Source organism: Bombus huntii, chromosome 3 (genome assembly GCF_024542735.1).
Source record: "Bombus huntii isolate Logan2020A chromosome 3, iyBomHunt1.1, whole genome shotgun sequence".
Taxonomy (NCBI): Eukaryota; Metazoa; Arthropoda; class Insecta; order Hymenoptera; family Apidae; genus Bombus; species Bombus huntii.
In genome coordinates, this window is record NC_066240.1 from 1,310,876 (window position 1) to 1,332,884 (window position 22,009).

At 36.0% G+C, this 22,009-nt stretch overlaps 3 protein-coding genes across 26 annotated transcripts in view; 2 read left to right on the forward strand and 1 right to left on the reverse strand.

Moving 5' to 3' along the window:
- Positions 1 to 479: 479 nt before the first annotated feature.
- Positions 480 to 6,432, reverse strand: LOC126863944 (tyrosine-protein kinase transmembrane receptor Ror2). The gene is made up of 6 exons (XM_050614714.1): positions 5,788 to 6,432; positions 5,513 to 5,703; positions 5,172 to 5,433; positions 4,853 to 5,095; positions 4,361 to 4,584; positions 480 to 4,185 (listed from the first exon to the last, which is right to left on the reverse strand). Exons 1-6 carry the CDS (start codon positions 5,849 to 5,851, stop codon positions 3,184 to 3,186), a joined length of 1,986 nt encoding a protein of 661 aa, XP_050470671.1. The 5' UTR covers positions 5,852 to 6,432; the 3' UTR covers positions 480 to 3,183.
- Positions 6,433 to 6,581: 149 nt separating this feature from the next.
- On the forward strand, positions 6,582 to 8,574 carry LOC126863949 (replication factor C subunit 4). The gene is made up of 6 exons (XM_050614723.1): positions 6,582 to 6,803; positions 6,873 to 7,148; positions 7,527 to 7,920; positions 7,994 to 8,107; positions 8,289 to 8,372; positions 8,432 to 8,574. The coding sequence occupies exons 1-6, from the start codon at positions 6,691 to 6,693 to the stop codon at positions 8,522 to 8,524; spliced, it is 1,074 nt and encodes a 357-aa protein (XP_050470680.1). The 5' UTR covers positions 6,582 to 6,690; the 3' UTR covers positions 8,525 to 8,574.
- Positions 8,575 to 8,707: 133 nt separating this feature from the next.
- Positions 8,708 to 22,009, forward strand: part of LOC126863941 (catenin delta-2) — a 53,863-nt gene continuing 40,561 nt past the window's right edge. For 23 of the 24 annotated variants that reach the window (XR_007689014.1, XR_007689012.1, XR_007689013.1 and 20 more), the window contains exon 1: positions 8,708 to 10,379. The gene's annotated coding sequence lies outside the window, so the exon portion shown is untranslated. The remainder of the gene's footprint in view (positions 10,380 to 22,009) is intronic. The other variant, XM_050614695.1, reaches the window with a different exon arrangement.

Here is a 22,009-nt window from a genome sequence, read left to right on the forward strand (position 1 = left end):
TAATTGATTTGTATAGTGTACATGTTTAGTTAATCATAAGAAAAGTTATTTCTTTTTATTGAATAGCTAGTTGAAAAAAGGAATATCAGATATTTTGTTCTTCTATAAAGCAACAAATTATTATTCCTAATTTTATGAACATTATTCCATGAGAAAAACGTATAGATTTCGAAACATCTTATTAGAACATATGGATTATTTTCAAATAATAGTATACTAGATATACATATCTGCAATGCAGATATACATGACTATTATATCGCCTACATAAGATATTTCATGTGTAAGGTAGCTTTAAGAATGTTAACTGTATAATACAATATAAATATCTGCTTTTTATATACATAATGATGATTTGACATTAATTTATTGAGAAAAATATGCGGAAATATATTTATGGAGCAATGTACTTGGTTTTATAATTTGTCATCCCGATGTTGCATTCTTCATGGAAATAAAGAAAAAAAAAGGCTATGGAATATATGAAATTGGTTGTTTATTCCTTGTAAAAGTTGTACATCAGTAAAAGTTTCATAGCAGTTCTTCTTCAACATGTTCGTAGTATTTCATTGATAATTCCTCGATATTCACAGTATAAAGCACACAATCTTTACTAGCTCTTTAGTTAAACATGATTCTTTACAATAAAATAAGATACAACTTTGGATTATTTTTTGCACATCTATGAATTTCATTAAAAGTTTAAAATAGAGTATCGAGGAATCTCTATGTTTTTACAGATTAGATTAGTTTGTTGTACATAAAATTCAGAATAGAGTCTACCATTGTCAATAACACATCTGAACTCAACGAAGTATATAATACCAGAAGTTTCTTGGTCGTAGACAATACGTATTGTGTACGTATTATCGTAATATTATATCACGTACAACTCTACTTATACAGAATACAAATACACAGATGTAAGAGCACAGACTTGGTAAAAGTTCTTTTGTCTTTTCTTCACAATATAAAAGTCATATATAAAAAGATTTGTGGAAGAGCATTTGAACATTGCATTCACACTTTCTGCATATAGTATATCATATTTGTTAATGCTCAACCAAATGAGTTAATTAATTGCCTTGAGAAATCAACTGGACAATGACATTCATTAGTTTACATATCTATGTACTTAAGCATAGGATAGAACATTCATAAATGAATATGCTCTTTGCAACATATACATACAGATCCTTGTGAAAATACTGATAAGTGACACATCTATTGGAATGCAAATACATTGATGAACAATAGCACTAGACAGCTCTAATATTCGTTGAAAAAAATTAAATTATATCACAAAAAGTTGAAATAAAAGTAAAGCGCAATTGTTAAAAAAGTTCGATCTAAGTTTTACTTCATTTATGACAACTTTTTGCATTTAATAATATATTGAAATAATCGTGTTATGAGTAAAACATTCATTTAAATACCGTTTACACCATAGTAATGATTTACTTTCAAATCTTATGTATAACAGTTGCACAGTATACACTCACTTAATGTTTTTTATCTTCTTACTATAACATTTGTCATAATAGCTTTTAATGATATTATTTTTCGTACATTAAATAGGCTATGTTTTTTGGTACAGCAACGATCTAACATCTAACAATTAAGGACAGTTTACATATAACGTTGCTAAATATAAACCCATTTTTTTATAGCCAAATTGTTCACATAGTTATATAAATTCAGTATTATCTGTCTTAGGCTTTAGCAAAACATTATTATTTTTCTATTTGCTTTATATATATTTATATATAGGAAAGTTCGTCTGTTTTCTATAACATAATGTATGTCTCTAAAGATATTTCTGATCTGAAGAAGTAAAAAAAAGCATTGCAAATATATCTAGTACATACAATTACACATATAAATATGTATGCATATAGCCATAATCATCAGGTCAACTAGTACATTCGTCTTCAATTCCTCATAAAAATGTACCAAGAAGAAGTAGAGGAAAAGATAAAAGTGTCTTTATATTCACAGATAGTATAAAAATTATGTTAGTTAAAAAATGTATCATCAATCTCTACACTTTTAATCATAGAAATAACAAGCATTAAAAATTTATACAAATAATTATATAAATTTGTATGTTCATAATTATGTCAAAATGAAATATAATGCAAAAAATCCACTATTCTTACAATATAATTATTGAACCTTTATCACTTAAAACTAAGTTTTTTTTGGTAGAACATTAAACAAACATTTTAAGCATCATTCTTATATTTGTATAAGAAAATTTTATGAAATCTTTTAAGAAGAGTTAACAGCAATACCGTATCTTTTTATAAGCATATTTCTAACTTTTTTTAAATAGAAACAAGTTAATATTAATAGCAACACACAAATTAATCAGTTATTTATTTCGAAAAAACACATTGAGTTTCGGATTCTGATTACTTATATAATAAATATTCTATAATGGTAGTACTACCACTGAAATCTTTGTATTGTTGTGTTTTATTCTTAGCATTAGATTGGACTGTTATGTATATTTCATTTTTTAATGGCAGTTAGAAACATGTTATATTATTGTAAAATTCGTTGACGGAATGCGTGAAATCACAATAGGCAGAACGCAAATTGAAGATTGAAATTTGTATGTGTGGAAAATTATTTTGAAACACTCATACAGTATCTTGATTATATATATGTGTTCTTCATACATACCAGTCTTCAGTTCTTTAGTTTCGATATAAATTTAAATAAATTAGTAATAAATAAATTGTTAGCAGCTTTATAATCTAAAAAAGTATTATGACAATTATTTTAAATAGTATTTAAATTTAGTAATTGTAAATATGATCGAGCAAAATTTGAAATTTTTCATTTTGTAGAAAACAATTGATTTAGTAGTGTATATGTATATTTACAAGAATTAGGTATAAATCAAATAAAAATATTTTTCCGATTTAACTTAATGCATTTGTGCATTCATTCTTGTAAACATAATAGTAGCCAATACGTGTTACTATTAACACATTTTTCATAAATATTTTGATCAATTAATTTAATAAGGCTACATAACAAACGTAACAAAGGCAGTTGTGTGTAACATGTAGTATAATTTACCACTTACTTACTTTTACCTTTCCATAAATATCACTTACTTCATAATTATATGAATTATTGAATTCCCTCTTCAGAGACAAATTATTATCAGGCTCAAACGTGAATACGCAATGGTACACTGTCCGACTTATTTTCTGCTTCCAGATTGTATTTTATAGTATCAAGGGTGTTATAAATTGTTCTGAAAGTAGGTCTATCCGATGGTCTCCTGTTCCAACAGAGCTTCATTAGATCGTATACCGCAGGTGGAGTATTTTCAGGACATTGAAGTACGTTGCCCTCTTTAATGTATTTTACAACTTCTTCGTGCGTCATTCCGTAATAAGGCTGAAGCGCAAAACTAAATATTTCCCATAAGCACACCGCGAACGCCCACACATCAGACTCGACAGTATATTTATTGTACAATATACTTTCTAAAGGCATCCATCTAACTGGAATAGCATCTTGTTCATCACCTTTGTAATAATCTTGTAAATAGATTTTTTGCGATAAGCCGAAATCTGCTATCTTTACGATCATTTGGTCATTAATCAAACAATTTCGTGTTGCAAGATCTCGATGAACGAATTTTCGATCCGACAAGTACACCATTCCGGATGCTACTTGAAGCGCAATATTAATCAAATCCATGTGTGATAGACGAGAATCTGTAAAATGTTCGTCCTTTTCTAGGCTTCGGATGATATAATTTCCCGGCGAGCAAGATCGTAGAAATTCATTCAAATCACCACGACCCATGTACTCGAAAAGGAGACACATTGGTCGACCTAATGCGCATACACCTAATAATTTGACGATATTTGGGTGATCAAATTCGGCGAGAAGACATGCTTCTCGTTCAAAATCCTTGAGAAGATCATCCGACGCTTCTTCTTTTAACATCTTTACAGCAACATTGGTGAATTCTTCACCGGGAACAAGACCAGGCGCTTTTGCTTGGAATACTCTACCAAAAGCGCCTTGTCCTAAATCTCGAACATAAATGATATTATTTCTTGGAAATTCGAGTTTCTCCAATTTCGGATTAAGTTGTGCAGTCGTTTTGTGGTATGCATCGTTGCTCGGTAATTTATCTAAATCAATACCGACATACTGGAAATTATATATAAATGTAACATAAAATATACATATACATCATTATTGTTTTCGTTATAGATATTGTAATGATTTTGAATACCAGACTCAGCAATATTTTTCTGGGCATTACATTTTCAGATTATATTAATTTAGTAATACAGTCAATAGAAGTTAATCATTTTTAATATACCTGATTATCTGTAGGGTTATATCCTTGATGTCTTTTATGAAGTCTATGACTTAAAATAATGGATAATAAACTTCCAGCTATAATTACAAATACTAATGAAGATAATATCAATATAAACTTTGGAGTAAATAATGTGACCATTACTAGGTCTTTAGGATCAATTTCCAAAACTTTACTTGTTACATTATCTGCATTAACCTTTTTAGGATCAAATGTTTTTTGGGCTGTAGGAAAAATTCTTTTTATTAATTATTATTAGTAGAAACTTTTAATAGTAAACAGTAGAAACTCATGTTTTTTAATATCTTTGTAAACAAGATATAATGCACTAACATAAGAACAAATATATTTCTGTATATTTAGTTAGTGAATAATTTGTCAAAGTACAATGTTGTGTATATATGGCATTGACTGTCAAAGAGTTAACTATTGAAAAAAGATGCATTCAATTACTTATATCTTATTACATTGTATAAAATATTAAATGCATACCACACATAGGAATATCACAATGTTGCCATCTTATATGAGGATCCATAGTAAAACACCATGGCATTGGTTCTTCTCCACCTGCATTTCTGCAATAATTTTCTCCATAACGAATTTGGGGGAAGACATCTGGTGGTCTATCATGACTATGTGGCACTTGTGCATTCCATGACTGACAATCCAGACCTAATCTTGTTTTATTTACTTTGCCCATGTAAAACCTACCATTGCCCTCAACACAATCATCTGAAATAAAATATGATTAAAACGTTAAAGATACAGATATTTAATAGCTTCTGAAAACACTTTAAGTTTGCTTTACATGTAACAAGTTCTTCATTCATATCAGTCAGATGAATATGAGAACAGGTTGTCTTTCCTTTAACTACTTTTGGCAGTGATTCACAATCTGGTAATGTGAAATGTCCTCTTGATCTGATATAAATATCTCTCTGTTTGTTATCCTCTATCATTGCCCAGTCATTGAAACAGAATTGATGACGTACTGCCATGCAATCTTCATAACATAATGGTAGACCAACTGAGTTGTGACATTGTGGAAAAGCATACATACATAGCATTTTCTAAAATGATTAAATATTCCTTTCATACCTCTTTATACCTTTATATTTTTATTAATTTAATACATCATTAATTAATTACCTCTGCAGCTGAACGACATGGTTCAACAAGTCGTTGTATCAATTCCTCCCATAAATTAGTTGTGATACGTTCATTCAACCATCCTCCAGGATTATCATTGGAATCATTGAACCATACTTTTCCAATTCCAGTTAAATATTTCTTACAAATCTTACCATTGTATGGTGCACAATAACCTTGTGATTCAGGTTCTACAAAAACAAGAAATTTAAATTAGAAATATTTCTTACAGAGTTCTTATAGAGTTACATGTTTCTGCTGTATGAAATACATACTAGTTTGTGCAGAACTGAAATGCAAAATAATTGCTATCAGAGAAACAATCCAGAACATCATCATTTATATATACAGCTTGAAAGAACGTCAAGAAAAAATATCACATGTTTAAACAAAAATTTCGTTCACATAAGAAATATACTGTTGGCCACTATTCATTTAATGTATACTAAACCGCATCAAATCCATTGTGTAAATTAAGTATTTTTTCATACACAATCGATTTTGATACTCCATTTTACGCGATAATTGAACTTTTACGCGTATTCGATGATCACGGATTGAATATTACAATTATTGATTCTAATTTTTTAAACTGTTTTCGATATGAGCAGTACGAATATTTAACAAAAATAAAGTCAATGAACCGAGTTATAGTATCGAATACATAATTCGCATAGCAATTATGATTAAACGGTTCTAAGAAAATTCTTGTTTTTGTCTATCATATGCGTAATTAACTAATACAGCCAATTCACTCCTTTATTTACAACATTGGTACGATGAATAAATGGTAAATTTGTTCGTTTTGTAACGAATGTAAGTAGTTGCTAATCTAACAGATATTTGGAACTAGGACAGTATTTGCATTCGATAACGAAGTCGAACAATCGTTCAAATTTCTTAAATATATGTTTTTGCAATTTGCATGATATATTAAATATTTATAATCATGTGTATTTGCGAAAAGTTAATGAAATCAATGATAATTATAAATATCATTGAAAACAACTGAAATTTCTGTAGTAGCAAAGTATATGTAGTTAGAATGAGAATAACTTATTTTGGAAACTTTTAGTCGTAATGTTGGTACAATAGTATTTAGAAACAAAATGCGCGGGAACAAATCCCGTTTTATTTCTTAAGATTATTTCTTTGGGAAAGTTCAAGATAAAAGAATTATGCAGGCATTTCTAAAAACTGGCAAATTAGGGCCTGGTGAGCCTAAAAAAACTTCAACTTCACGTTCGAAGGAAGAACATAGTGGTTCTGTAACGCCATGGGTTGAGAAATAGTAATAGTTTACTGATATAACCTAAATTGCATCGATTTGGTAAATTTTAAGATTTTGTTACTTTTATAGCCGACCAAGAACTGTAGAAGACGTTGTTGAACAAGCAGAAGTAGTAGAGGTATTGCGACAATGTTTAACAGGTGGAGATTTTCCAAATCTACTATTTTATGGCCCACCTGGTACTGGTAAAACAAGTACTATATTAGCCGCGGCTAGACAATTATTTGGTAGCCTTTACAAAGAAAGACTATTGGAATTAAATGCTTCTGATGAAAGAGGTATCCAAGTTGTAAGAGATAAAATCAAATCTTTTGCACAACTTACAGCAGGTGGTATGAGAGATGAGTATGTTCATTACCATGTTAATCTTATAACCAATGAAGCCAATGATGATTAGTAAAAGGTCTGAGAATTACAATAGAGCTATGTATACAGACTATGTAAAGAATATAGTTGTAATCAGGAATTACAAAAGAAGAATTTTGCAATTCTTATTGCCAACTAAAAATCAATATGCTTTGAACAGGTTGCCAAGTATATTATCAAGTTTTAAATTTTTGGTTCTGTATCAGAAGCAGACAAGAATTAATGTTTATCTTTAATAGTCCTGTATATTGTTCTTGTAATTTTTATGATAAAGGCACAATCTGAGGCACATCATATACAAAAAATTGTAAATACATTAAATGAGAATTTGGTATAATAGTAATATTTCTGTTTTAGTGGGAAAAGTTGTCCACCTTTTAAAATTATTATCTTAGACGAGGCAGATAGTATGACTAATGCTGCACAAGCTGCACTTCGTCGTACTATGGAAAAAGAATCTCATAGTACCCGGTTTTGTTTAATTTGTAACTATGTATCGAGAATCATAGAACCTTTGACTTCTCGTTGTACAAAATTCAGATTTAAACCATTGGGAGAAGATAAAATTGTTGAAAGATTAGAATATATATGTAAAGAGGAGGACTTGAAGGCAACGAAGCCTGTCCTACTAAAAATTGTCGAAGCCTCGGGTGGAGATTTACGACGCGCTATAACGTGTTTGCAGTCCATTACAAGGTTGAAAGGCAAAGGCATCAATATTACTGTTGATGATATCATTGAAATTATTGGGGTAATGTACAGTTCTTATTTTAAATAGCAAATACAGACAATATTGCTTTATTGGCATAATAAAATAATTGTAGATTGTACCTGATAAATGGTTGGATGATTTAATGAATGTATGCAAGACAAAAGATTATAGCAAGGCAGAGGAATTTATTGATCAATTTATGTTAGAAGCATATGCTACATCTCAAGTGAGCTTTATTTATTACATAAATTATTTATTAACCTCTTCGGTACGACACTTGTCTTCCGCATAGTGTCATTTGCCGATCGCGAGCAAAAGCGATTACGTAGTTAAAATGATAAGAATAGTTAAAATAAAGAAGTTAAAACGATATATATATATTTTGTACATCTAAACAATTTTTACAGGTTATTGAGCAGCTCAGTGAAAAAATTATATATTCCAATGAATTAACAGATAAGCAGAAAACTCTCATTGCAGATAGACTGGGGGTAAGATTATAAAATTACTTACAACACTACGCGTTATATATTATTTCTTTTGTTTTCAGGAATGTAATTATAGGTTGCTAGATGGTGGAAGTGAATATATACAACTTGTAAATCTTTGTTGCGGTATTATAAAAGCTTATGAATTAGTATAAAAGTTGTTTTTTCAAATGTATTAATAAATATTTATTACTTTTTCTATAAATTTCATTTCATTTTGCCTATTTAAAATAATACACTGAAGTTACTCGTAAAGTGAAACAACATTACTAACGTCGCATTCCCTGCATATGTATAATTTCCCTAGTACTAATTTCACATTCTTCTCTATGTAGAAAATTTCTTATTTTTATAATACTAGATGTTGTCGAAACAAAGTATTATAAGTTTAACGACAGCTTCGTACTCGATTAATGTGTTTAAAAAGCACTATAATTGTCATTACAGTTACGAAATAAAATTTAAAACACGTTAATAATGAGGCTTATAATCTAGGGAAGAACCGATTTCCAAGATCGAACGAATGTAATTCCGTCGCGCAACCTATCGGCAAGCGGTGGCGAACGATGCAACGGTTTGAGAACCACTGTCATCGGCGTGTAGGGGCGTCGTTGCTGCGTGCAATGTGTATCGTGTAGGCGTTGGCGAGGAGGAGACAAGTCGGGGATGTGTCCGTAAAAAACTTGCGGTTTCTGCGTACTCTGCCGCACGTGCACGCTCGAAATCGTGTTCCGTGAACGATCGAGTCCCGACAAAATTATACTGCATGCCTGCATCGTTCGAAAGCGTATTGCGAACGGGTCTAACAATTACAGGCAAGGAAAAAAAAGTGTAGCCAGTGCTCCGTATATTCTTTCGTTTCTTCGAAAGGCCGCGTACCGTGCGTATATATTTCGGTCTTTTGTCGCGGACGTTTAAGACGCGAGCAAATAACTCGAATCAGAGAAATCGTCTATTTGATTCTACGGAGACGAACGACGTGCTGCAGAAACGACGCCCGTACCAGGATGCTAGGACATCTCCAAAGGGCCATTGAGTTGATTGGTGTTACTCGTGTGAATTGATTTCAACTCGATTCGTAGTAAACGAGAGCAAAGCCTTGCAACGGAAAGAAGGAAAGAAAGGAAGAAAGAAAGCGCGAAAGATTTGTGTCTACAGAAAGATAAAGATAGAAAGACGACAGGGAGGAACCCGAGGAGAGAAAGAATCCGACGGAGAGTGTGTGTACAGGAGATGTTCGGAATCTTGAGACAAGATCCTGGTGCGGGAGGATTTCACTATCAGCGACTACGATCGAACGTATTATCACACGGTGGATTCTTCGGCGTATGAGACAGCATTCACCGGTAGGTTCGTGGGTCTCTCTCTTGTTCTTGTGAACACGGTTGACTGTGTGTGTGTGCGTGTTTTTCCCGGCGAGGAAATCTCGGCTGCAACGGCGGCGGCGGTGGTGTCTACTGGCATGAGATTTTATTGTCGTCCAGTCGGCACGCTCTCGTCGAACTATCAACGCCGAATACGTGCCGTGTTATTCGTGCAATTTTTTCTGCGTGAGTCAGAATAGTTGGTTCTTTTCCGTGATTTCCCTTTTGTGCCGAATGAAATCGCTGTTCGACCGACGGTGACAAAGGATATACTTACGTACCACGGCAAGAAAATATTTTTCAGTATTCCGGCACTCTCGTTTCTACGTTTGTCCCTGAGGCTCTTGATGATATTGAGCATTATCGTCACCACGGTTGACAGTGCGACTCAACTTTCCACGTAACCGTATCTTCTCTCTTTTTAGAGAGGAATCATAAATATATCGGCGCTGAATCGTGTTCGTGAAAAAACAGTGTTGTGGAAGAAAACGTGCGGTGGACAGAGAGGGTGGATGACACACGCGGGACGCGTATCGGCCGGCCGAGGGAACGAATTTGCGGATTCGTCGCCGGTATATTACGTCGTGCGACGAAGCTTCTTGGAATGTGACGAGGGACTTCCGGCGTGGGAAATATCGTAGAAAAGGTGAGCGATTTGAATATAGCGGTGAATTGGCCTTTGGTGGTTAAGTTGATTAGTTGCTTATCAGATACCATCCGCCGTTAAAACAAGTATTTGACACTATAACTACCAAGCTTGTCTAAAAGACAAATCATTTCTGCAATTATAAATATGTGAGTGTTGTTGATAATATTGATATTTTTATTGAAATAAAAGCATGATTACGTACAGTTACTTATTTTCGTTATATTACTTTAATTCTAATTAAGATTGTATAACATATTTAGCTACATATCAAAAGCCGGTTGTCGTAATATTAACGAGACTATGCTTTCTAACCTGTAAACGCAGTTGCGTGAAGAAAGCATTGATAAACGCTAGACCGTAAAGGTATATGACTATTTCAGAGAAACTGATCTTTTTAGGAATTATGTATCTTTATATATACGATTTACACAATAGGAAAGTAGTTATTAACTTTTAGACAATTTATCCCAAATGAGAACAGCGTAACCCAAAAGTAAAAGATTCGGGTAAACAACGCGTCAAAACTGTTTTAGTTTACCATGTATATCCAACTTTATTGTTGCATATGTACATGATTATGTTTAATTCTCGTTTTTATCTTATTCCTATCTGTTATTATAAATGTGGAAGTACTTTAGGATATTAAAAAAAGTATACATTTCGAATAGTTAATGGTTAAAATACACTTCACATCTGTCTAGCGTATATTTAATTCAACGATCGTTGAGTCATTCGAATTTTTCACCGATATCTACGAATCTTGAATCGGCATCTTTATCAATAAGTAAATTAATCTAATGATGCGTAAGCAGATATCGACGCGATATTACATTTGAGTCACGTAAAAATTAAATTGATCAAGCCAAATTGCTAAGATAAGTTGTAGCTGTAAAACTGGGAAATATGAAGTATAATGATTACAGATATCAAATATGGTACTCATCAGTTTGATTCCTAAATGGCTCACACTTGATCTCGCGAATTACGAACGGTCGATGTAACTTATATCGATCAAGAATCGGAGCTATTGACAAGGTAGTAGAAAATGATTGGCGTCGCGAGTGAGTTTTCCGATTGTCATATTGTTTCCGCTATTATGTTCGATTATTGGTTTTTGGAAAAAATCCTTGATCGAGTCGATTGTGGACAGGATTGCACTTGTTACTTCGGTACAATGGCATTTCTCGGGGGAGTAGGCGTGGGCATTGTTTTTGTTTTGAAGCGTACGCGACATTCGATGCCGCGCGTCCAACTCATGCTTGCCAACGTAATTCAAAGTGGTAGCATTCAGCAGCGTGACTTATGGACCTTTTGAGGATATACGCTGCAACAGTTAGTGGTATTACCCATCTACTGATACCGCCTGATGTACAGAGGAGCAGAAAGGTTTGTTCGTATGGAACGTCAACTATAACCTAACTGCGAATAGATACATGTCTTATATAATTTGCCATGGTTGCAACTTCACAGGGATTAACCATTTCGCGGGTACAACTTTTTTGTGAGGAAGCAAACACTTCAATACAAAGTATATCGAATAGAGAACATATGTTTATTTTAATAAAATCAATTTATTTTTCTTTTTATCATCCCTTACAAATAGAGATAGTGGTTCTCCTCGTTCATGTTAGATATATTTTAGTAAGTTATTAAATTTAAAGAACTTATTTACTTAGTTTATATAATATAATATACGTACATATAACATAATTCAACGTAATATATTTACATATGTTCAAGTTAAAAGGGGTAAGGAGTTTACAGGTGTAGAACATCTTGTAACTGGTGATACAACTGGAGAAGGTTGATTCTTGACTATATTGTGACCTAACGACAGACATAAATATCATAACTGTTTAAAATTTTTGAGTTATATTTTACAACAAATATACAGGATTTGCGAGAAAAGTTAATCTGTGCCAATGCTTTTGTTCGTTATCGTGTAAATTATCTAATTTTATTGTACGATAGTTTTCTCACGTATATACATAAATCGTGGGTGTCTCTTTTATGCAGATAGAAGGAAATTTCGAGACATCGTTTGATGACGCACACATGCTGGTCCGAGGTATATTGACCTGAATGTGAGAACACGAATTAACCCTGCATTTGCAAGCGCAGGATTTAATTTCTTGTCCAGAGCATAGAGTGACAGGATGCTGCTAATGCTGATTACTCTTTGAACTAATTCGTTCAGATTAAAGATTTATTTTCAGTCATCTTATAACGTTACACGTATTACCATTATATTAGTATATAAATAATATGCCGATCGATATTGCAATGATAATTAAAACAGATAGAATGCTACGTTATTCACATGGGTGCCGATTTACGATTATCGTAAATTAATTTCTCACTGTAAGCAGATAAACGATCGTAACATAACGGCGCAGCTAATTAGAGAATAATATCATATTTAGCATATAATTTGCATACAACTAATTGATTTCAGATGCTAATCAACCATTGTTTTAATAATTCTAATTTAATTAAACACCGATTCCATGGATGCCACATATATTGTCCATTCACAATATAAGTTAAATAATGATCAACACGAACACAGCCGGATCATCGACACGAACAAGCTACGTTAGAAAGAATATCTACGAATTAATGCGACGCCAAGCTGCAACAACTATGTTAGCAAGAAAACTCGTAATAAAAGCTTACAAAGTGAGCATCGCATCGTGCGAGTTGCTTCTTCGCTTTCAGAACGCATCTCGTGGAGCCTTGCTCGCCGACACTACCCGGTCTCTGTTTATATCCGGTTAGATAAGAGGCGAAGTTGCATCGTTCCACAGCATAGATATACACGATGTACGAACTACGTATATACATACATATGTATATATCAGCATCTAAATTCTGCTGCGTGTTTCACCATTCGTCAGGAACATACGATAAGCTTCAGCCGCCTAATTGCACAGATGAAAGTAACGAACGATCCCGCCCGTCTTTATCATTCGATGATGAATAATCCGCTGGAGATCGTGAAAAGTGTAGTTTCTTGAAAAGCGAGCGTGCGGTCAGAGCAGTACAAGTCGGAGCAGTAGTCAGAGGTTTCGTCGCATCTCTAGATTCATCGGTCACGGTAGCAAAACAGGATAATCTTTCAGCATTCACCGAGGATGTCGATAAACCGCAAGCTTGCTTGACTGGAACACCGCGGTTCGGCCGCGACCCGATAGAGCTTGTTACTGTTTTCCCGAATAATGCAACGCAACAAGTTGCTTAAACGGCCAATAACAAGGTGACCTATAGTTCGGGACATTTTTATGGAGGATACTAGAGATATATTAAAATCCGGCAACAAGTGGCGGCTTTTTACAGATATGGGTTCTCGAATCACTTTACGACCTTTCTTTTGGTCATTATGAGGGAAAGAGTACTTAGAAGATAGATCTACTGCGATTTCCATCTGCTTCTACTTCAGCTCCGAAACGAAAGGCAATACGCGAGAATGAAGGAAATCTGTCTTATTCTCGTGTATGGTTTAGGCAGTCGTGTCTAATGTCTTTCAGCGGAAGATATGGCATCGCAAACGTGACAATGTTCCGTTTGAAACAAGCTTCAGGGTAGTCTATCGCATCTGGCGTTGTGTGCAACCACGTGCTTGCCAGATTTCCTGCTACTTTCAGTAGAAATATTTCAATATGCAAAGAACACTCGGAAGTTTGGATTTATGGTGCTGCACGGACCAAGACTCGCGCAACAATGTTGCTCGCTCTAGAATGCTTGCTCCCCGGGGAGCTTGAAAAGTGGCTGAAGAATCGCTTTATGGCTTCACGATGCTCGTAGATGTGAGCTGTGTTCTTTCAGAAGAGAATTCCAACGATTTCCATTAGCACTTTTTCTCCGTTAACACGCTCTCCTGTTACATGGACTTTCGGTGGCTTACGATAATCCATAGAGAATATTACTCTCTGTATCGTTCGAGTGTAGCAGATACTAATCTAATTTTACCACTTGAATCTAAAACTACTTCCAAAACGCTTATCTTTCTCCATGGTAGGTATGGTATATGTTAAACATTCCAGTGCATGGACTGATAATTAGGTTTCTAGAAAGACACGATTCTCATCTAGACACACAGAACTTTGATCTAGAATTCAATTATCTGTAGCATCGTAGGTATGCATGTACCAAAGATCGTAGAAAGCGATTCGTAGTCTTCGCTATTCAAGATTAGATTCACGAGACAGAAGTATATCGTAGGTATACATGGTGTTTCCAAAAGTAGGTATCAAACTGTTAAAGCATGTTTATATCGTGAAAAGAAGCAGAAGATCTTAATAAGCGTTTCTAAAGTTTTACCCCAGCTTTTTGCAACTTCCTGCAAATGCAGTTGTATGTAGCAATATGTCCCTTGTGCCTATCGACGGAACCACTGAACCGGTGAAAAGACTCCCTCTGAGAGGGCGAAGTGAAAAGTATCGTTCGATCGCTTCACGGAACAACTGTGCATTTAATTCGTAATCGAATGATCAGTGGTCGTGACGGTGCTTTGAATCGGTTGGGTGTCCCCTTTTCGAGCTACGAATAGATTCCGTGCCCCCGTTGAGATATATTCAGCGTTCAGAACCGACAGAAACGTTGACCAGTGGTGATTGTTCGCCGCGGAAATGACGTTATCACTGTCACATGTGTGACTGTTGTATCGGTCAGTTAATCGAGCCGGTCGAATTATTAAATCGACTACTGACTACTTACCGCGTTAGATCTAATATAACGACGCGAATCGACGCATCTTTCAGTGATGAAGAATTGTTTGGTCACTGATGCACCGCGTCGAGGAGCGACCTCTTGGTTCTCGGAACGTACCAGATATGTAATTGCATTCTTTCTTCGTGAATCTTGTGCCCGCGAAAGAACGTCTTCTTTTGTACTATGTTTGTGAGAATAGAAATCGTTTGATTGAAGCGACCTGCAAGTTCAGAGTGTACAGAGTGTTTGTGAGCAACTTTGAATTGGGTTCTCTCTTTTGACGATATTTACGAACTGGAGTAAAACTCATTCGATTGTCGATTTGAAAGGTGGGAGTATACAGAGAACGATCCAGAACGGAGGTTTTGTAGATTCTTGAGTTGTTTCACAAATGTGATTTGCATTGCACGTTCATTATTTTAATATTCCATGATATTATTATATGTCGTGTAATATAATGTTTATAGATAATAAAGTTTATTCGATCTGGTAAATTCGCAAATTGAAGCTGTCTCACATTTTTACTACTATTGTCGCATATCATATGTTGCATTATTTCGATTATCTCTTCCTAACACGAAATTGACGCGACTATTCCGTGTTTGTATTTTTACGTTTAGGCAAAATGGCTTAGGAAGATAATAGAATTATTTCTTAAGACAGACGCATTTCTGATGAAAAAATGTGCAATTTTAGAGGAGGAGTAACCACATCTTTTAGTAAGTAATTAAGAAAAGCTGTGCAAGTGCAGATTATTTAGCTATTACAAAAGAGATCACAATTCAACGAAGGTTGGGAATCGCCAGTCTGAAGGAAGCGCACAACTCAATTTGCATTAACCTAGATTTCACTGATTAAATTTACATATTATTTCATCTTTCGTTTCGTTTTCGCGATAAAATTCCTTCATACCACCGCATGCATCGTCCAAGGGTATCACAAATGCTTCTCATCAATTACCCCAAACGAATTCCCGATTTTTCCCGCCGAAATGCCTTGTCAGCATGTAAATCGGTTAAACTGGATCTACGGCGGATCGATGGAGGAAATTGTCGGATACCGCAGATCGGACCGACGAATAATTCATAACTGAAGGGCACGAAAAGGAGATATATAAGTTGATGGCTATACCGGAGCATAAGCATAACTACGCTTTTGCAAAAACCGCGAGCTTATCTCTTTCATCTTTCGCAGCAACGTTTTGTTCGCTGCATTAGGAAAACGAGACTGTGCCGACTGTTTTCTCCCGTGAATCGACGAACTTTATCTCCCTGAGAATTGCTTAACGAGAAAAACCAGGGTGTGTATCGAGCCGCGCCGATTAGGCCACGTTTGTTACAATTGATAGCCGATAACAGATAATTGCTACGATTTTCTTAATCGGTTCCAAAGACGATACGAGCTAGCTATCGCTGTAACTTTAGTATTGGTGTCGTTCTAACTTTGTCATTTCATCGAATTCAAACGCAAAAATTGAGAAATATATTTTCAAGACGTAACATTTGAAGAAAATGCAACGAAAGTATAGTTTATCCGCTGATCTTCTTAAAATATCTGTATATTCGTTCACAAATATATTATATATTGATTCGCATTATTATTTATTACCATATAAAAGATTTTGAAAGAGAAAAAATTATAAAAAGAAAGTACAAAAAGGAGACAAAGAAAACCCGAATACTCGCGGAAGCGATATCTATCGACTGCATCTAATCTCGTTAAGCATTGCGGCTAATGTTCCCAGAAACGAAGAAACACCGACGCGACATCACGTTCAGTATACTCAACCGATACTTATTACGCCTGAACAAGATTCTTTCCTTTGTAAATCGAATAACAAACTATCGGGCCAATTATTTCTTCATTAAATCTGGATCGAGACGCGCCACGAAGAAGGAATTGCACGCGTCCGGTTGTTTGCCTGCTGGTAATGACCGAGTGTATAATTTACGAAAAGAGCAGAACACGAGAGGGAGAGGTACGTTGGCCGAGCCATTCAGGTGAATAAAACCGGCACTGGTCCCATGGGAGACAGGGAGTAGGAAAGGAATTCCATAAATTTTTAAAGAGGCCCCAAAGAAAGAATGGGACACGATTACCGTTACCTTTCAACCCAGACAACGAGCCTCGTTATTGTTTCAAATCTCAACGCGTCGGTTTGCCGTGGTAAAATTGTATTTTATATGCGGCTCCAGGCTCTTGCTTTCCGAGCCTTGTAACAACCCAGCGACGACGGTGCAGGAAAGCTTGGCTACGAATCGAATACATATTCTTACCTTAAGACGATTAAATTCAATTTTTCTCTCCAAAATCTCTCTTTTAATTCATTTCGATAACGATAAAAGTGGAGGCTGTGATGTCTTGATCGAAGAGTCCAGGTCCTTGCTAGTTAGAATCATATAAGAGACCATAATTTTATTTTAATGAGACTAATTTGAATTTAAGAGAGTCGTGCGTCGCTGGACGATGAACCCCATCGACAAAGTTTCCATCGTCGGCTCTATCGGGCTTTTCAAGCCCAGTTGAACACCGAACTCCGCCCGGTCCAGAAACATCCTCTCGTTGGGGTAGCTATTGTCGCTATTGCTGAACGATCTTCGCGCGACAGAGAAGCATCCTGAGGAATTGAAGGCGCTTCGGGAGGGTTGGTTGCGGTATTCTGGTGTCTCTTGGAAATGGTCGGATCAAACTTTATTTTATTAAAAAATTGGATAAATTTTTCGACGAGATGGTTTCAAGGTGTAGTAACGAATATACTATGCTACATCTGACTTCTTGTCGTACGTTAGCGATAGAAATTTTCTCTTTGTACGTGAAAAGACTGCTCCAATATTACCACTACCGCAAACCACATGCGATATCTGTGTAGAAATCACGACTTGTTCCGTTTGTTTCTACCCGAAATTCTAGGCAGAAATCTAATATTCTGAAATTCTGAAAGAAACGCCAGTAGAAGAATAAAAATTCGCGGATGTGTAGAAGCGCTAGCAAACGCAGGTCCTTTCGTTGGCTGAAATTAAAGGATTCCTTCCTATTTCGTGTCAGTAGGATGAGCCTAATCCTTGGTGGTGGACTTTTTTTCGCGGATCCTGTTTCAACCTAACCCCGCGGTCCAAGCCTGCGGCTTGCGTTTCCTGAGGCAAACGTGTTGGAAGGAGGAAACGCGGGAAAAGAGCGGAAGGTGGGCGTTACACGGCTATTCTTTTGCTCCCCCCTCCCCTGCTTGAGTCGCGCCGTAATTCCCGTACGTCGGTAATTAGATCAGAGTTGCGGCCGGTGTACTTTTAATGAAACCGGCCGTCGCGTCGGGAATAACTCACCGGTTAGTTTTCCCCTTCCTTCTCTGGCGTTTCTTCGAGCTCGACTGTCAGAAAAATCGCGAACAGAGAAACGCTGCAGAAGAAAGAGCCGCGTCAAACGTGCTAAAGTCCGGGCAGAGTTCGCGTTAAGATCAATAATCGACTCTTCAACTTCTAATGCCCATTCGGTCGATTAAGAGCTCCAGGTGCTCTCGAATTTCCCGCTTGCTCGTTGCGCCTCTCGATTAGCACGTTCTCTACCAAGGTTATCTTTGTGTGGTTTTCTATTTAGATCAGGTGTACTGTCGCCCCTGTGCTTATTATTAGGTTATTCCATAAATAACTCGGCTTTTTGTGCTCGTGTAACGACCTTAACGTCGTTTAATATTTCGCACATGTATTTCGCAAGTAACACAAGACAAACGTGTTTTTTAGGAAAAGCAAAAAACTATTTGAAAGCTTACAAAATATTATTTACCAAACACATAGCGTTGGCAAAAAGAACGACCTGTAGGTAACGAACATTCGTCAAATATTATTCTCGTAACTCTTTATTCTTAGCTCTGGAAATCATGTACCTTTGCCCTGGCAAGTCATGTCATCTCCGTTTGACTGATTCGCATTTTTACTCCTGGGAGTAAAAGCATCGTTCTTTGACGTGCACGTTTCATTTCTCAGGAGAACATATCGGTCGTCGCGTATCAGTTTCCTTTTCGTTGCGGCATTCATTCGCTCTTCCTACACGCTGTACGTATTGCAAAGTAGCTTTCCCAATATATTTCTTGAAAGATCTTCAATCAATTCGACATCAGCTTTTCTGTCTATCTTCTTCAATTATACGATACGACACATTATAAAATGCCGATTTCAGTCCTTTCTAAAGTTCAAGTTTCTCTTTTGCTTGCAAGTTATTCGCAGTATCCACTTTGGACAAGATCAGCAGGCACGCAAGCTGTCCACGAACTGTTCGCTAACACTTCTGGTCAATGAGTATGCGGGATAAAAAGAAACGTGCGCAATTTGTACGCCGTTTAGGCGATTCGTGGGCAGCAAACGAGGGTAAGTTGGTTTGCAACTTTGATACTGGGGATATGCACGCGGGTAGAAGCACTCGGGTAAGCCGCGTGTCGCGACTCGGCCTGATGATTTCGAATGCGCGGCTGGAAACTTAAATTAGGCGTCCCCAGGCAACGTAACGCAGCACGCTAATTAGACGGTTCGGATTTACCGCAACGCAGACAAGTGTTTGAACTACTTACAGAGAGGCTAAAAAAATGGCCGATTTTTGAACGATTCCATTATCTGTCTTGGGAAACGCGATTAAATTCCTAGCGATAAATGATCGATTTCCATCTGATATCTTAGATTGAAAATGTTAGTGTTGAGGTTATTTGATGTATAAACAGAGAAACTCGTGGATAAATTGTAAGGTAGCAAATATATTTTAATACAGAAGTGTAATTATAAGTAGGAATACAATTTGAGCTGATCAGATCCGCACGCTAGCAGTGTTACCCTATAACTGAAAACCCCGAAGTCAACGTCGCCTGTCTACTGTTCATGGTCTGTCTTCGTCGCACTCTTTTGTCTATACGCTGTCGATGGCTTCAGTGCTTGAGAAAACTAAAAAGACCAGATGTAGAGTTTTCTTAGAAGCGGTGACCACTTCAACAGTTAGTTCGTTTCTCTTCGTAACATAGATAATTATGAAGAATGCGTTTATTCTCAAGTGGCTGCATACCTGAGTTCTATTCGCTAGAGTATAAAGTCAGCAATTTCCCCTAAATCTTAAATAACAGAAAGTTCTTTGCTTAGCTTTAGTTATATCGTTGCTTCATCCCGACCCAGTATATTCCATAGTAACGAAGGACATAAGGCTAGAATCTCACGAACTAAGGGCGAAAACAAGTTTATCGCGCACTCTTGGGACCTCGCCACGTTGCAATGCAATAAACCGGAGGAGCTCTTCACTTCTTCGGCTCGCCAACGCGAGGAAAAACTGATTTTCCAGGTTGTCGGTCTATCATTACAACCCGTATACGGGGTGCTTTCGAAAAATAAATCAACTTCTACCCTGCCTCCTCGAATAACCGGAAAAACGAATTTGAAAAAGAAGCAACTGGTTTCATGTTAAAATCCAGCACGATGCTCTGTACGTTACACTTAAAAAAAAAAAAAAATAGCTTGGTAGCAATAAGAATGATAAAGCAAGAGGTAAACGATCGAGGAGCATCTTGGAGTAATATGACGCAGCTTCTGAGTGCAACCATGCAAATGCGTCTGCACTTTTGCTCTTTTAATGGAACCATGATTTGATAAGACAAAACTGTCTCCATTGTGCAAAATTCTTCGTGAAAGACTATTCGAAAGGAAAGTTTCATCGCCTACAGCCATTTTCTAACCTTTGACTATGAGACATCGCGAAAATTGTCCATTCTATGATCTTTGGACTATTGTAGGATAATAGAAGACAATTCTCTCGAGCGACGAATTCTCGAGTGATCTGCGTTCAAAATGATCTTTCTTTATTCCCTCTTTTTCCCCTCTTTTCTCGTAAGTTATCTTTCATCGTACCGTAACCTGGTCCGATTTTCCTTCAGGAATAAAGACTCCGACGAACTGAATCGAAGATGAGAATTTCCGTGCCTTGCTCCACATTTAGTGGCGCATTTAAGTCTCTTTCGGTCCTTTTCCGTGCTCGATCGATCGCATCAAGGCTTCGTTCGATTTCAGATCACTTTTCGTATAGTTCGGTCGGTGTTCGTCTTCTGCGATGGCGGATAAATTGAATGAACGCGGAAACTAATTCGATCTTACATCTTCTTCCATTTTTCTCATAGCTTCTTTTCTCTATTTCTTGTCTATATAATAGACATACTATAATTTTGAACTTGAAACATACTTGAAATACTATAATTTTAGCTATCTTTAAGCAACGGTAGCTCCTTGTTATTTGCGTTGTCCGATAATTTTCTGATTCGGAAAGATTGAAACTATTCAGATTTTCAATAAAATAAGCTCAAAAGATATCAGATGTCGTGGGTCGAAGAAAACACAAACACGAAGGAAGCTGTTCACAATTTATGGACGTCGATTTCGGGTCGCGATAACATTCTCGTAAATCGATCAGGGCAGATTTATCGTAGGCCAGTCCTTAATGATAAATTAGTGGCGCGATAAATTAGCGGTGTCGATGTTGTGCGTATGGCTCACTCGCGAACTGAATGACTGGAATTTGATGGAGCTGTAGCGGCATTCGCGAAATTCGATCCGTCCAATGACTGGTCCGAGTGCCAATTGTCTTGTGTAATCGTGCGTCTGATTCGCATTCTTTGCCTTTATTTCCTTTTTCGTTTTCCAAATATCGAAGCTCAGATTTATTTAATTTTCTCGTCTTTTTAAAATTCGAGATATTGATCCGCGAATGAATTAAAATTAAAAGATTAAACCAGATTATTATTTATTTATTTTTATAAATAAATTATTTTATATTTTATATTTTTAACAAAAATAGTCGTCTACATTTCGGCATGACGAAGATTCAACGAAGTTTTCGTCAAATGGAATTGAAAAATAGCGCTGGCACGATAATCTGGATCTTCGATTGCGAAATAATTC